Source organism: Spea bombifrons, chromosome 1 (genome assembly GCF_027358695.1).
Source record: "Spea bombifrons isolate aSpeBom1 chromosome 1, aSpeBom1.2.pri, whole genome shotgun sequence".
Taxonomy (NCBI): Eukaryota; Metazoa; Chordata; class Amphibia; order Anura; family Pelobatidae; genus Spea; species Spea bombifrons.
This window is the reverse complement of record NC_071087.1, coordinates 35560983-35573934: the sequence shown is the minus strand read 5'-3', so window position 1 is coordinate 35573934 and position 12952 is coordinate 35560983. Positions and strand designations below refer to the sequence as shown.

The following is a 12952-nucleotide window of genomic DNA, read 5'->3' as shown; positions in this document are numbered from 1 at the left end:
TATTTGGTGGAGTTGTAGTAAGATTGAGCAATCCTGCCATGAACTATTTATAATAATTTCAGAACTCATAAATAAAGTCATCTCACCTACCCCAGATAAGGCACTCCTACACTTGGACTTAGCCAATATATCCTTTAATCAAAGAGCCTTGGTCATACAGTGTTTATTGGCCATAAAGATAGTCATAGCAAGGAAGTGTCAACAAAAGACGTCAATAAATATAGAGAACGTAATTAATCAAATAAAATATAAATGTTTAATGGAACGCGGTTTCTTTCAGGCACAACAGAGAATACATAAATTCTATACAATTTGGAAGCCCTGGCTGGTCAAATACCCAATTACTTGTTAATATACATAGTAGGCCAACCTTACAACTATAAGTGGAATGCGTGTTTGTGATGAACGTGTTTTTTTCTTTTTTCTTCTTTTCTCTTGATGTGTTGGACCTGGAGATAATTATTGGATATCCCGGTCTGCCTTTAATTCTCAAATTGATGTGCTGATTATATTTATTATATTCTCATGCTGTTATTTATGGTACATTACATAGTTACATAGTTACATAGGCTGAAAAAAGACATGCGTCCATCAAGTTCAGCCTTTCCTATATCTGTTAATTTGTTGCTGTTTGATCCAAAAGAAGGCAAAAAACCCCGGCTTCGCTCTTTCCAATTTTGCACTAACTAGGGAAAAAAAATTCCTTCTTGACCCCACAATGGCAGTCAGATTTCTCCTTGGATCAATAAGCCGTTTCCCCATAATTAAAGAATATATCCCCGAATATTATGTTTTTCCAGGTATCCATCCAGTTGCAGTTTAAACGTCTGTACAGACTCTGATAAAACTACCTCTGCAGGCAGAGAATTCCACATCCTTATTGTCCTTACTGTAAAAAACCCTTTCCTCTGCTTTAGTCTAAATCTCCTTTCTTCCAGTCTAAATGCATGACCACGTGTCCTATGCATAGTCCTGTTTATGAACAGATTTCCACACAATGGTTTGTATTGGCCCCGAATATATTTATATAACGTTATCATATCCCCTCTGAGGCGACGTTTTTCTAAACTAAACAGATTTAAATAAGTTAACCTTTCTTCATAACTATAGTGCTCCATTCCTTTTATTAATTTTGTAGCCCGCCTCTGCACCCTTTCTAGTGCTATGATATCCTTCTTTAGAAAAGGTGCCTAAAATTGCACAGCATACTCAAGGTGCGGCCTTACCATTGATTTATACAGAGGCAAAATTATATCTTCATCCCGCGACTTGATGCCCCTTTTTATACACGACAATACCTTACTAGCCTTAGCAACCGCAGACTGACACTGCACATTGTTGCCTAGTTTGTTGTCTATAACAATTCCCAAATCCTTCTCATTTGTCATTACCCCTAATTCACTACCGTTTAGGGTGTAGGTTGCTTGTGCATTCGCTACCCCGAAGTGCATAACTTTACATTTATCTACATTGAATTTCATCTGCCATTTGAGTGCCCAGTCCCCCAGTCTATCTAGATCCCTCTGCAGCACAGTAATATCCTGCTCGCCCTGTATAACTTTACCTAGTTTTGTGTCATCTGCAAACACAGAAACATGACTTTCAATGCCTCCTGCCAGGTCATTTATAAATATGTTGAATAAAATTGGTCCCAGAACAGAACCCTGAGGGACACCGCTTACCACTTTTGACCAGCTTGAAAATTTACCATTTATAACAACTCTCTGTTCTCTACCTCTAAGCCAATGTTCTACCCAAGAACAAGAATTTGCATCTAGGCCAATTTCTTTCAGTTTGAATACTAACCTATTGTGTGGAACCGTGTCAAACGCCTTGGCAAAATCCAAGTAGATTATATCCACTGCAACACCCTGATCGACACTTCTACTTACTTCTTCGTAGAATGCAATTAAATTAGTTTGACAGGACCTATGTTTCATAAAACCATGCTGATTTATGCTAATAATACTATTCTTCCCAAGGAATTCTTGAATATTATCCCTAAACAGCCCTACAAATACTTTCCCAGCAACGGAAGTTAGGCTCACAGGTCTATAATTTCCGGGCACAGAGTTGGAACCCTTTTTGAAAATAGGAACCACATCTGCCTTCCTCCAATCCTCTGGTACAATTCCTGAAAGAAAAGAATCCCGAAAGATTAGAAACAGAGGTTCACTTATTTCCTGACACAGCTCCTTAAGTACTCGTGGGTGAATACCGTCAGGCCCTGGAGCCTTGTTAACATTAATTTTCTTTAGTTGCTGCAGCACCTTGTCCTGGGCCATCCACTCACAGTTTGACTGAAAATTTTTCTCAGTGGTCCTATGTATCTCCATTGCCATAGGTTCCTCCATAACATATACTGAGGAAAAATAGTTATTTAAAGTTTCTGCTTTTTCCTGGTCCTCCTTAACCAACACTCCCCTCTCTGTTATTAATGAACCTACGTTTTCATTCTCCGTTTTTTTTTAGAATTTATGTACTTAAAGAATTTTTTGGGGTTAGTTTTGCTCTCTTTGGCAATCACCCTCTCATTTTCTAGTTTAGCCAATCTAATCACTTTTTTGCATGCTTTATTGGCTTCCTTATATCTTATATAGGATGCCTCTGATTCGTCTGATTTAAATGCTGTAAAAGCCATTTTCTTATTTTTAATTTCCTGCTGAACGACCCCACTAAGCCACATCGGTTTCAATTTGTTTCTTTTATATTTGTTTCCTAGTGGTACATACTGAGAAGTGTACCCTGCTAATATTTGTTTGAAAATACTCCTCAGTATTTTTATCCCTGAAGAGTTTTTGCCAGTCAATAAGTTGTAAAGCTGCCCTTATCTTATTGAAATTGGCCTTCTTAAAATTATACGTTTTAGTATTCCCCATGGGCAATTTCTTTTTTGAGTTTATTTCAAAAGAGACCATATTGTGATCATTATTACCCAAGTGCTCCCCCACTTGAATGTTAGACACACGATCAACATTGTTTGTTATCACCAAATCCAAACAAGAATCCTTTCTAGTTGGTGCTAGTACCAGTTGTGACATGAAGGTGTCATTTAACAGGTTCAAAAACCTGGATCCCCTTGCAGAACTACTAGTCTCTCTATCCCAATTTATGTCCGGGTAATTAAAATCGCCAATAATTAACGCGTTACCCAGATGTGCAGCTTTCTCAATTTGTTCTAACAGCTGCTCTTACTCATCATTATTAACATTAGGTGGTTTATAACATATCCCAACCAGTAGTTCTTTTCCTTTTTTTTTGCCCCAAGTTGATATCTACCCATAAAGTTTCCACAAATCCCTTGATACATCTATGTATCTATGTATCTACATAATTGTAAGATTATTGATATTTGAAAAAGATCATTCCTTTATCTTTTTTTGTCAATATCCTGTAATTTTGTATTACTATTTAATAAATAAAAAATTAAAAAAACAAGACCATGTTCTTGCCAATCAGTGAAGTGAATCTTTGGACCATGGAGAAAGTAGGAAGCTGTGCGTCTGCAGCTGCTCTCTAAGCTGTGTATAAATTATTATTATTTTATGTTTTATATAGTACCATCACACTGTAGCGCTGTACAATGAGTAAACAGGACATAACAAGTGGTGCATAACAATCTGAATTACAGAAAAAATGGTATGGAGGGCCCTGCTCAAACAAGTGTACAATCTCTCTCCCCTATGGCTTGGCTCCCCTCTGACAGACACAATGTAACAGCTGGCACTGATACATTTAACTAGAATGCAGATTGGATACAAAGTAGTGAAAAAGTAACTTACAGCTAAGCACTATCCCCTGCTTTTCCAGTCAGTGCCCAAGTGTAGTTAAAGGGACACTCCAGCCATCATATGCGCTGTAATGTACGGTATATATAAAAGCTGTGTGGTCCCTTTTAACTTTTATGTGTAGTTTGCAAAACCATCAGGAGATTCTGCAGAATCCCCCCAAATGCATTAGACCCCCCCACAGCCAAATGCCATGTAGGAGATGTATTCAGCCATCCCATTTCCACGTTTGTGGTATACTTACCCCTCGTCAGCTCCAGACAGCTTGGCAACACTTCTGGTGGGTTTGCTCAGACCCTGCGGGCATTAGTAGAAGGTCCTCTCTATTGATTTTAATGGAAGCACTTTCCTGCCTCTGGTTCAAGAAGCCAATCAGTGGCAAGATTTATGGCCCGGAGGAGGAGGAGGGCAGCTGCTGCAGCTTCTAGGGCAGGTAAGTGCATTATTTTTATCCTCCTTTTTGGAGAATGCATTTTTAATTGCTCTGTGAATCCCTGAATATGCATTCTTGAAAAAGTACAAAGTATATGTAATTACCTGAGATAGAATCAGCAGCTGCCCGCCTCTGCGGTTCAATGATTCTGATTGGCTGTTTGAAGCAGTCAGTCAGTGGCAGGAAAGCGCTTCCATTGAAATCAATGAGACTGATTTCCTTGCACGTGCATGAGGGTCTAAAGAGACCCCTTCCGCAGCATTCGCCAAACCAGCGCTGGAGCACGTGTGTGTGTTTAACCTCTTCAGTGCTGAAATGCCACTTGTGTGTGGGTATATATATATATATACACACATATATATATATATACATATATATTTATATATGGGAAAGTGGCATATATAAATATAGAGAGAGAGAGAGAGAGAGAGAGAGTTAACCTCCTATGTGCTGGAGTGCAGCATTTCTGTGTGTATTTAACCTATTCAATGTTGGGGAACTCTCAGTATGTGTGTATGGCATAGTGTATGGCATAATGTACACAATGTGCCATATTGTTAGGTGTGTGCATGGCACTGTCCCTGCAATGGGAGTAATGGGTGCTGTTACTAATATCCTATGGAGCTTGTACTTTATTTGAAGTTAAAAAACCTGTGTCTCAGCAGGCCTCTACCCCATATGGTAAAGTTATTATAGGAGTTCTTCCATGGCAATCCCATATAGTCAAGTGCTGTGGTTTTTTATTGTTTTTGTAATGTTTTAAAATAAATTCATAAAGCTAATTTTGAAATAAATTGTATGTATTTCCTTAAATAGGTGAGCAGGCGGAAAATGGCAGCCTGGTGACATTACTATGATGTTATTCTAAGTTCAATCGATATATTTGGATAAACACGATGTATAAATTCGGTAATGTGGTGGAGTCTGAACGGCATTCAACTCATCACGTAGAAGACGGCGGAGCAGCGCATTCCTCCATGCTGCCGCTAGGTGGCCCCCTCAGTTCTCGCACGCAGGGCCTCCTCCTCTCGCTGGTTTCCTCTCCCTGTGAAATCTCGCGTGTACGGCCTGCACTTCCTCTTTCTCTCCCAGCTCGGCAAGATGGCAGTCGGCAAGAACAAGAGGCTGACCAAAGGTGGCAAAAAGGGTGCCAAGAAGAAGATGTAAGTTCAAATAAGCAGCAGGGAGAGTGATGTGTTGCTTGGTTATGCGGCCTCGCCGGCCGCTGGGGTCTGGGGTGTCGGATGGCTTTGATATGTGACGGATGGTAACCCGAAGGAGCCCGGCTCCATGACCTGCGGGCCCGAAAGCAGCGGCCTGGCAGTAGCTGGAGCACACGGGGAGTTCCTTTGTGGGGTAACTTGCAGCTTTTATTTTTTGTGCTGCTCGGCGCTGTGTTCGCGCTGGGAAGGGGCATGTCGGTGACAGGCAGTTACAGTAAGCTGCTGCATGCCGGCGGTGTACATGTTCCACGTTTAAGTTGTAATGCAGTGTGACACCGATCATGGATCTTTAATGCCTTCTCGCAGCGCTTGTGTCCTACCAGGCTGTCAAAAGTAGCATGGTCCGTGGTGCATCCAGTGACTTCTGTGTGTGCGTTATGGAATATATGTGTCTGTGCATAAATGTGTTATTGGGTGTGTGTATATATATATATATATATAATGTGTGTGTGTATATATGTATGTGTATATATATATATATATATATATATATATATATATATATATATATATATATATATATATATACACTCACTCACTTTCTCTGCTTCCCACATGTTTTATGAGGGTCTTGAAATGGCATTACTTTGGAGGTGGTGGTGGTAGAAACTTTGCCACTTAAGAAATCAAAATGGGGACCTTCACTTGTGCAATGATCTTCCAAACAAATAGAAAATGGTTGAAAGTTTGAGTTGGACACGGTGGGCATAAATATGGGACAGTTATGGGGATGTGCTGTCGGCTTGGGACTAATATAAAGGCTTGTGCTTTCAGTGTTGATCCCTTCTCCAAAAAGGACTGGTATGATGTTAAAGCACCAGCAATGTTCAACATCCGCAACCTTGGCAAGACTTTGGTCACCAGGACACAGGGAACCAGTAAGTTCACACACGCTAATCTATAAGCTTGAGTTCATGAGTTTCCTGAAATATGTTCAGTTCTTCTTTCCCATGTAATGGGAAGTAATGTGCGATATGATTGTATAGGATTGATCCTGTACCTTTTCTTGAAGGCTTCTGCTGCTCCTGCAGTGCTCTTCTACTACAGATTTTAGCACATAATGTGTTTTAAAGTTTATAGTTGATTTGTTTTATCTGGCCCTGGTTGCACCAAAAGCCAACTGTTTTGCTTGACCAGAATTCATGAGCCTGTGCTTTTTTATTATATATAATTTTATTATATATTATATATTATGTATTAAAAGCTTTTAAGGCCCAGGCTTATTTCCCTTTATCTGTTAGTTTAAACAAGGCATTTATAACTGGTGTGATTTATTGTATACACACTTACATACTTGATTTTTCCTCTTAAACAGAAATTGCCTCAGATGGGCTGAAGGGTCGTGTCTTTGAGGTGAGCCTTGCTGACCTGCAAAACGATGAAGTTGCCTTCCGTAAATTCAAGCTGATCACAGAAGATGTCCAGGTCAAGAACTGTCTCACCAACTTTCATGGAATGGATCTCACCCGTGACAAAATGTGCTCCATGGTCAAGAAATGGCAGGTATGCACATGTTGATCTATGTGGACTAGCACAAAATGTTCTCTGTTGGTATCAAGGAGCTTAATAGTAATGTAAGGTTGCTGTGTGATATATATTGTGTGGTTTTATAAAAGCTTTTTAGCTGCTCGGTTGAACACAAGTGGTCACTTGTATCACATTGGTGTCCTTGGCAGGCTTGTCGTGTTACTTGTCTCCTGCAGATTTGGTTCCTGCTCATATTAGTAGTAAAACTTTTCTTCACATATGCTTCATCTTTAAACCATTTAACCCCAAAAAGTCATATTGCACCCCTGTTACATTACATGGGTGATCACTCACAACCGTGACTTAAGTTTTTCCAAGTAAGTTTGTAGGAGAGAATTGACCTGGAATTTCCCTAGAAAAGAATAACATGCACTAATACAGAGTGGTGAGGATTAGTCCATGAGATATATACAGAAAGGTGCATACAAGTGTAACTTGGCAAATACAAATTTATTTCATTGGGTGGGAAAGGGCTGTATGGGTTTATTCACCAGTGTTGGCAGGATTTTTTTTTTTATTCTCCCTGCCAACAGCAAGGCTTGGTAAATCCCAGGTGTCGGTTAGCTATGGCTCCTAGATTCTTAGACCTGGCTCGTAACCTTTTGGTGTGATTTTATAATTAACCTCTATGGTTGGTTTTACACATTTATAATGCTCCAATTGCCGTGAGCTTGCTGCTACAAGACATGCTTTCGTAGCCTATGTAATGGATAGTTCAGGAAAGCTTTTCTAGAAAGTCTCATGATATGTTGTCTATAGGGCTGTTTGAATGCTTCTTGTAAGAAAAATTGCCAGTTTTTTTTTCTTCAAATTTATTGATTTTTAAATATATAAAACACATACCAATAACATACAAAGTATGAAAAATATTTACAACAATTCCAATCCATTATGAATCCGAAAATCAAATTTTCCATTATAACTTCACTATCGTATATCGGGAATTACCAGTTTTTTTTGAAAACGAAAACTTATTGTGCTTAATGAATTCAGTGAGCTGAAACTACTGTCCTGTAAGCTCTTTTGCAAACTGATTCTGTTAAAATACAATTTCTGTTTAAAGTAAATGCATATTCTGGTTTGTTTAAAATGTTCTATACTCCTGCTTGCTTCCAAGATCAGCATGTTATTGAAGCTGATGGCAAAGAATGACAAGTTTTGGTCCCAAATGAGTAACTGCAATTATGTTTTGAGATGGTTCTGACTTTCCCAATTGTATATTTAAGCTGGGTCAGGGGCTGCAGTGCTGTATGATATGCTGCCTGTCAAAATCAAGGCCATAGTTCTGATACCCTTGCTTAAGTACTGGTTGCTACCATTATCTAACTCGTGTGCTATCAAACTAGTTTTATAATCCTTAAAACCTAGATTACAAAAAAACATACATTCTGTTTCGTGAACAAATGAAGTTGAAGAAAATGATGTCCAAAATGGTTAATTTTTTTTTATAACTCTTTGCAGACCATGATTGAGGCTCACGTTGATGTGAAGACCACAGATGGCTACCTACTTCGCCTATTCTGTGTTGGATTCACCAAAAAGCGTAACAACCAGATTAGAAAGACTTCTTATGCCCAGCACCAGCAAGTGCGTCAGATCCGCAAGAAGATGATGGAAATCATGACTCGTGAAGTGCAGACAAATGACTTGAAAGAAGTTGTTAACAAGCTGTAAGTATGTTAATAGTGATGACAACTGTTTCGGTCCCAAATGACTCGACCGTGATTATGGATCGAAATTGTGCTGACTTTCCTGTATATACAAATTTTTCACATTTCTTATACTTGGCTTTTGCTTCTTGTGTTATTCCTAGTAATGCCATGTCATACCTCAAGCTCTGTCCCTGCTGGTACTTAGGTTATTTGTCAGTCCTCACTGTGTGTGAAAGATGAATGCTGTTGGCACTGATATTGATGTCATCACCATCACTAGAAGTGGTTTTGTTTTTCCTGTAATGCATCAGATGGGCAGTGTAGCTGCTGCGTAAAAACTACAAAGGAGGGAACTGGCTTTGTCCATTGCTTGCAGCTTAATGTGATCATTCAATGCACACCTACATGCTTTAAAGCAAAAGAGCATGGTCACCAACTTAGAATAAAATGCACAGTGGAGTCAATTTACATGGGATCATGTACATTTAACCTGCATGCAGAATTTAATTTCAGTTGGAAAGTAGGCCGCCTTTTCGCTTCAGTAGCATGCTTCTGGGCTTCCACGCACAATGCATAAACTTAGTGGGGATTTTACAGAATGGAAGTTTTCCACAAAGACTAGCACTGTATATTGCTTATGTCTTTATATCAACTTAGTGGAGTTCACTGGGGGTTCTGTGGTTTATAAATATATATCTCATATATTGACCACCCCTCCCAAGTCTGTTTATTCAGGACGGCAAGCGCTTGCTGAATAAGTGTTTAGGTAATCATAGCAGTTGAGCGTGAAACATGACCTAAAAGGTTGGAGAGGATTGTAGTAAAATGACGACATGAACTGGTAATAAAAATGCTTCTCAGTGTGATTCCCGGGAACTCTGGAGTAGAGGGAAATGTTGTGGCAATAGCAGACCTCTTTCAAACGATTGGTTTCTATAAATTCCTGATACGTTTTGTTTTATAGTACTTGCAAAAACTGACAATGTTTTTAAATTGCAGAATTCCAGACAGTATCGGCAAAGACATTGAAAAGGCCTGCCAGTCCATCTATCCTCTACACGATGTGTATGTACGCAAAGTGAAGATGCTGAAAAAGCCAAAGTTTGAGTGTAAGTTACTATTTTTGTTTAGTACCATTATGTACCCTAGATATGTATTTCTAGCATACCAGCCAAATGTAATTATCAACATTTCTCTATAAACTCTAATCAACCCTTTCCTTAGGGATAAGATTTTGGAACAAATGTACTCTAGTTTTAGAGCGTACACTAGAGCTTGAGTGGGAACAAATGATAAACAATTTGTTCAAGCCCCAAATGATCCATGATTATTATAGTGAGATTGTTCTGGTGCTCCTGCTTCCTATCATTTTCTTATGTTGGTATTTCTTAGGGCTTTAGTGACAATGCAGAAAGTTCTGTGGTATATATTGGTTAGAGGACACTAACTAAGCATACTGTTTTCTTCCAGTGGGCAAACTTATGGAACTACATGGTGAAGGCGGTGGTGCTGGGAAGCCTGCAGGAGATGAGACAGGCGCCAAAGTAGAGCGGGCTGATGGATACGAACCCCCAGTTCAGGAATCTGTCTGAGATGCATAATCCGAATTACAGCCTGTAAAGAAAATAAACACTTGTTCTATATAATCAAGTCTAGTTACCTTTTTTCTTAACTTTGGTTAACTAATTTGTACTCATTACTTGCAGAAGTTGTTTGCATTTCACCTTGGGATAATCAAGTTGACCTCAATTTGTCATGCCTCAGTTTGAGAATGCGTGTCTCCTGTGAATCTTTAGGTTTAAAGATATTAATCTGACTACCTTTTTTGCTTCCCTCCAAACATAAAATATAATTGAGTGACTCCTTAAGACCAGAAGCCCTACTACTTACAGCCACTAGTGCTGCTGTGCTCTGGATCAGACCACTGGGTCGGTATGGCTATTTACTTTCCTGTCCTTAGGGGCTGTAAAGATGTTATCTTTTTAAAATATCTCTATAGTATGACCAATGATGCATGAATGAACAATTGACATGCCAGGCATGTCATGGAAATTTAACATGTCTGTCTTTAACTAATTTAGAAAGTTATCAAAGATTATTATTATTATTATTTTCTTTTATTTATATAGCGCCAACAGTTTACGCAGCGCTTAATACAATACATAAATTCAAGGGATATGACAAGACAAGAATTGACAGACTTAGACAAACCGATACATTTGGTGGAGAGAGCCCTGCTCGCAAGCTTACAATCTAGAGGGAAAATGGGGTGATAAACATAAGGCATAGAGAAAGGGTGAGGGGTATTGTGGGGGTATCAATGACAAGGATGTTCTAGCAGCTAAGATGGTATGCTTCTCTGAAGAAGTGGGTTTTTAGATGTTTCTTGAATGTCGGGAGGGAGGGTGAATTCTGAATGTTCCTTGGGAGCAGATTCCAGAGATATGGGGCAGCTCGAGTGAAATCTTGTAGACGGGAAAAGGAAGAGGTGATGAGTGAGGAGGAGAGCCTTAGCCCATGGGAGGAACGTAGCGATCGAGTAGGAGAGTATTTGCTAATGAGGTCAGAAATGTACGGAGGAGCAGTATTGTGGATGGCCTTATATGTCAGTACCAGGATCTTAAATTTAATTCTAAAGGTAATTGGGAGCCAGTGGAGGGATTCACAGAGGGGGGGAAGCAGAAGAGGAGCGACGTGCAAGGAAGATGAGCCTAGCAGCGGCATTAAGGATAGACTGTAGTGGAGAGAGTCGAGACAGTGGAATGCCAACCAGAAGAGTGTTGCAGTAGTCAAGACGGGAAATGATAAGTGAATGAACCAGAGTTTTTGTGGATTCTTGGGTGAGGAATGGGCGGATACGAGAGATGTTTTTTTAGGTGCAGGCGGCAGGATCTGGCGAGGGACTGAATGTGAGGGATGAAGGAGAGGCTTGAGTCAAGGATGACCCTAAGGAATCTGGCCTGGTTAGTAGGAGAGATAGTTGTGTTGTTAATGGTGATAGAGAATTCAGGTAGTGGAGTGGAGATGGAGGGAGGGAAGATAATGAGTTCCGTTTTAGAAAGATTAAGTTTCAGGTAGTGTTGTGACATCCATGAAGAAATAGCAGACAAGCAGCTGGTGATCCGGGACATGAGAGATGGAGAGAGATCAGGAGAAGACAGGTAGATTTGGGTATCATCTGCATATAGATGATACTGGAGGCCAAATGAGTTGATTAGTTTGCCAAGAGAGGAAGTATAAAGAGAGAACAGCAGAGGGCCAAGGACTGAACCTTGGGGGACACCAACCGAAAGAGGAAGAGGCGATGATGTGTTGCCTGAGAAGTTGACAGAGAAGGAACGGTTAGACAGATATGAGGAGATCCAGGAGAGAGCTGTATCTCGAATGCCCATAGAAGCAAGTGAGTCAAGAAGAAGGTGGTGATCAACAGTATCGAAAGCAGCAGAGAGATCCAGTAGAATTAGAATAGAGTAGTGACCTTTAGCTTTGGCAGAGAGCAAGTCATTGGAGACTTTTGTTAGAGCAGTTTCAGTAGAGTGAAGGGGTTTGAAACCAGACTGTAGAGGGTCAAGGAGGGAATTAGAGGAGAGGAAGTTAGTGAGGCGATTGTACACAATCCGTTCAAGCAGCTTAGAGGTAAAAGGAAGCAGAGAGATAGGGCGGTAGTTAGTCAAACAGACGGGGTCTGAGGAAGGATTCTTTAGAATTGGTGTGATTAGCGCATGCTTGAAGGCAGATGGTACAGATCCAGATGATAAAGATTAAATAGGTGGGTAAGTGATGGACCAAGGGATGGACATAGAGACTTTGTGAGGTGTGAAGGGATGGGGTCAAGGGGACAGGTTGTTGGGTGAGAGGAAGAAAGAAGAGTGGCTATCTCTTCTTCGGTTGTAGGGGAAAAGGCAGTTAGTATAGTAGGAGTAGAGAGGGTGGTGGTGAGTGGTGTAGGAGGGAGTTGTAAGGAAGAGAGGTCTTTTCTAATAGTCTCGATCTTCCCTTTGAAGTAGGTAGCAAGATCTTGGGCAGTGAGAGAGGTTTGTGGTGTGGGTGTGGAGGGACAGAGAAGGGAGTTGAAAGTAGAAAAAAGGCGTCGTGGGTTGGAAGAAAGAGAGGATATGAGAGTGGAGAAGTAGAGCTGTTAGGCAAGAGAGAGGGCAGAGTTGTAGGTGTGAAGCATGAATTTATAATGAGTAAAGTCTTCGCTGGATTTTGATTTTCTGAAGTAGCGCTCAGCTGTGCGGCAGCACTTCTGAAGATACCGTGTGGTTTTGGTATGCCATGGTTGGCGTTTAAATTGTCGGGGGTAACTTGTGGTAATTGGAGCTATGG

General features: G+C 40.2%; 1 protein-coding gene across 1 annotated transcript; it reads left to right on the top strand.

Moving 5' to 3' along the window:
* Positions 1 to 5234: 5234 nt before the first annotated feature.
* On the top strand, positions 5235 to 10269 carry RPS3A (ribosomal protein S3A). Its single transcript, XM_053460607.1, has 6 exons — positions 5235 to 5384; positions 6219 to 6322; positions 6760 to 6947; positions 8433 to 8641; positions 9623 to 9732; positions 10094 to 10269. Exons 1-6 carry the CDS (start codon positions 5323 to 5325, stop codon positions 10213 to 10215), a joined length of 795 nt encoding a protein of 264 aa, XP_053316582.1. The 5' UTR covers positions 5235 to 5322; the 3' UTR covers positions 10216 to 10269.
* The last annotated feature ends 2683 nt before the right edge of the window (positions 10270 to 12952 follow it).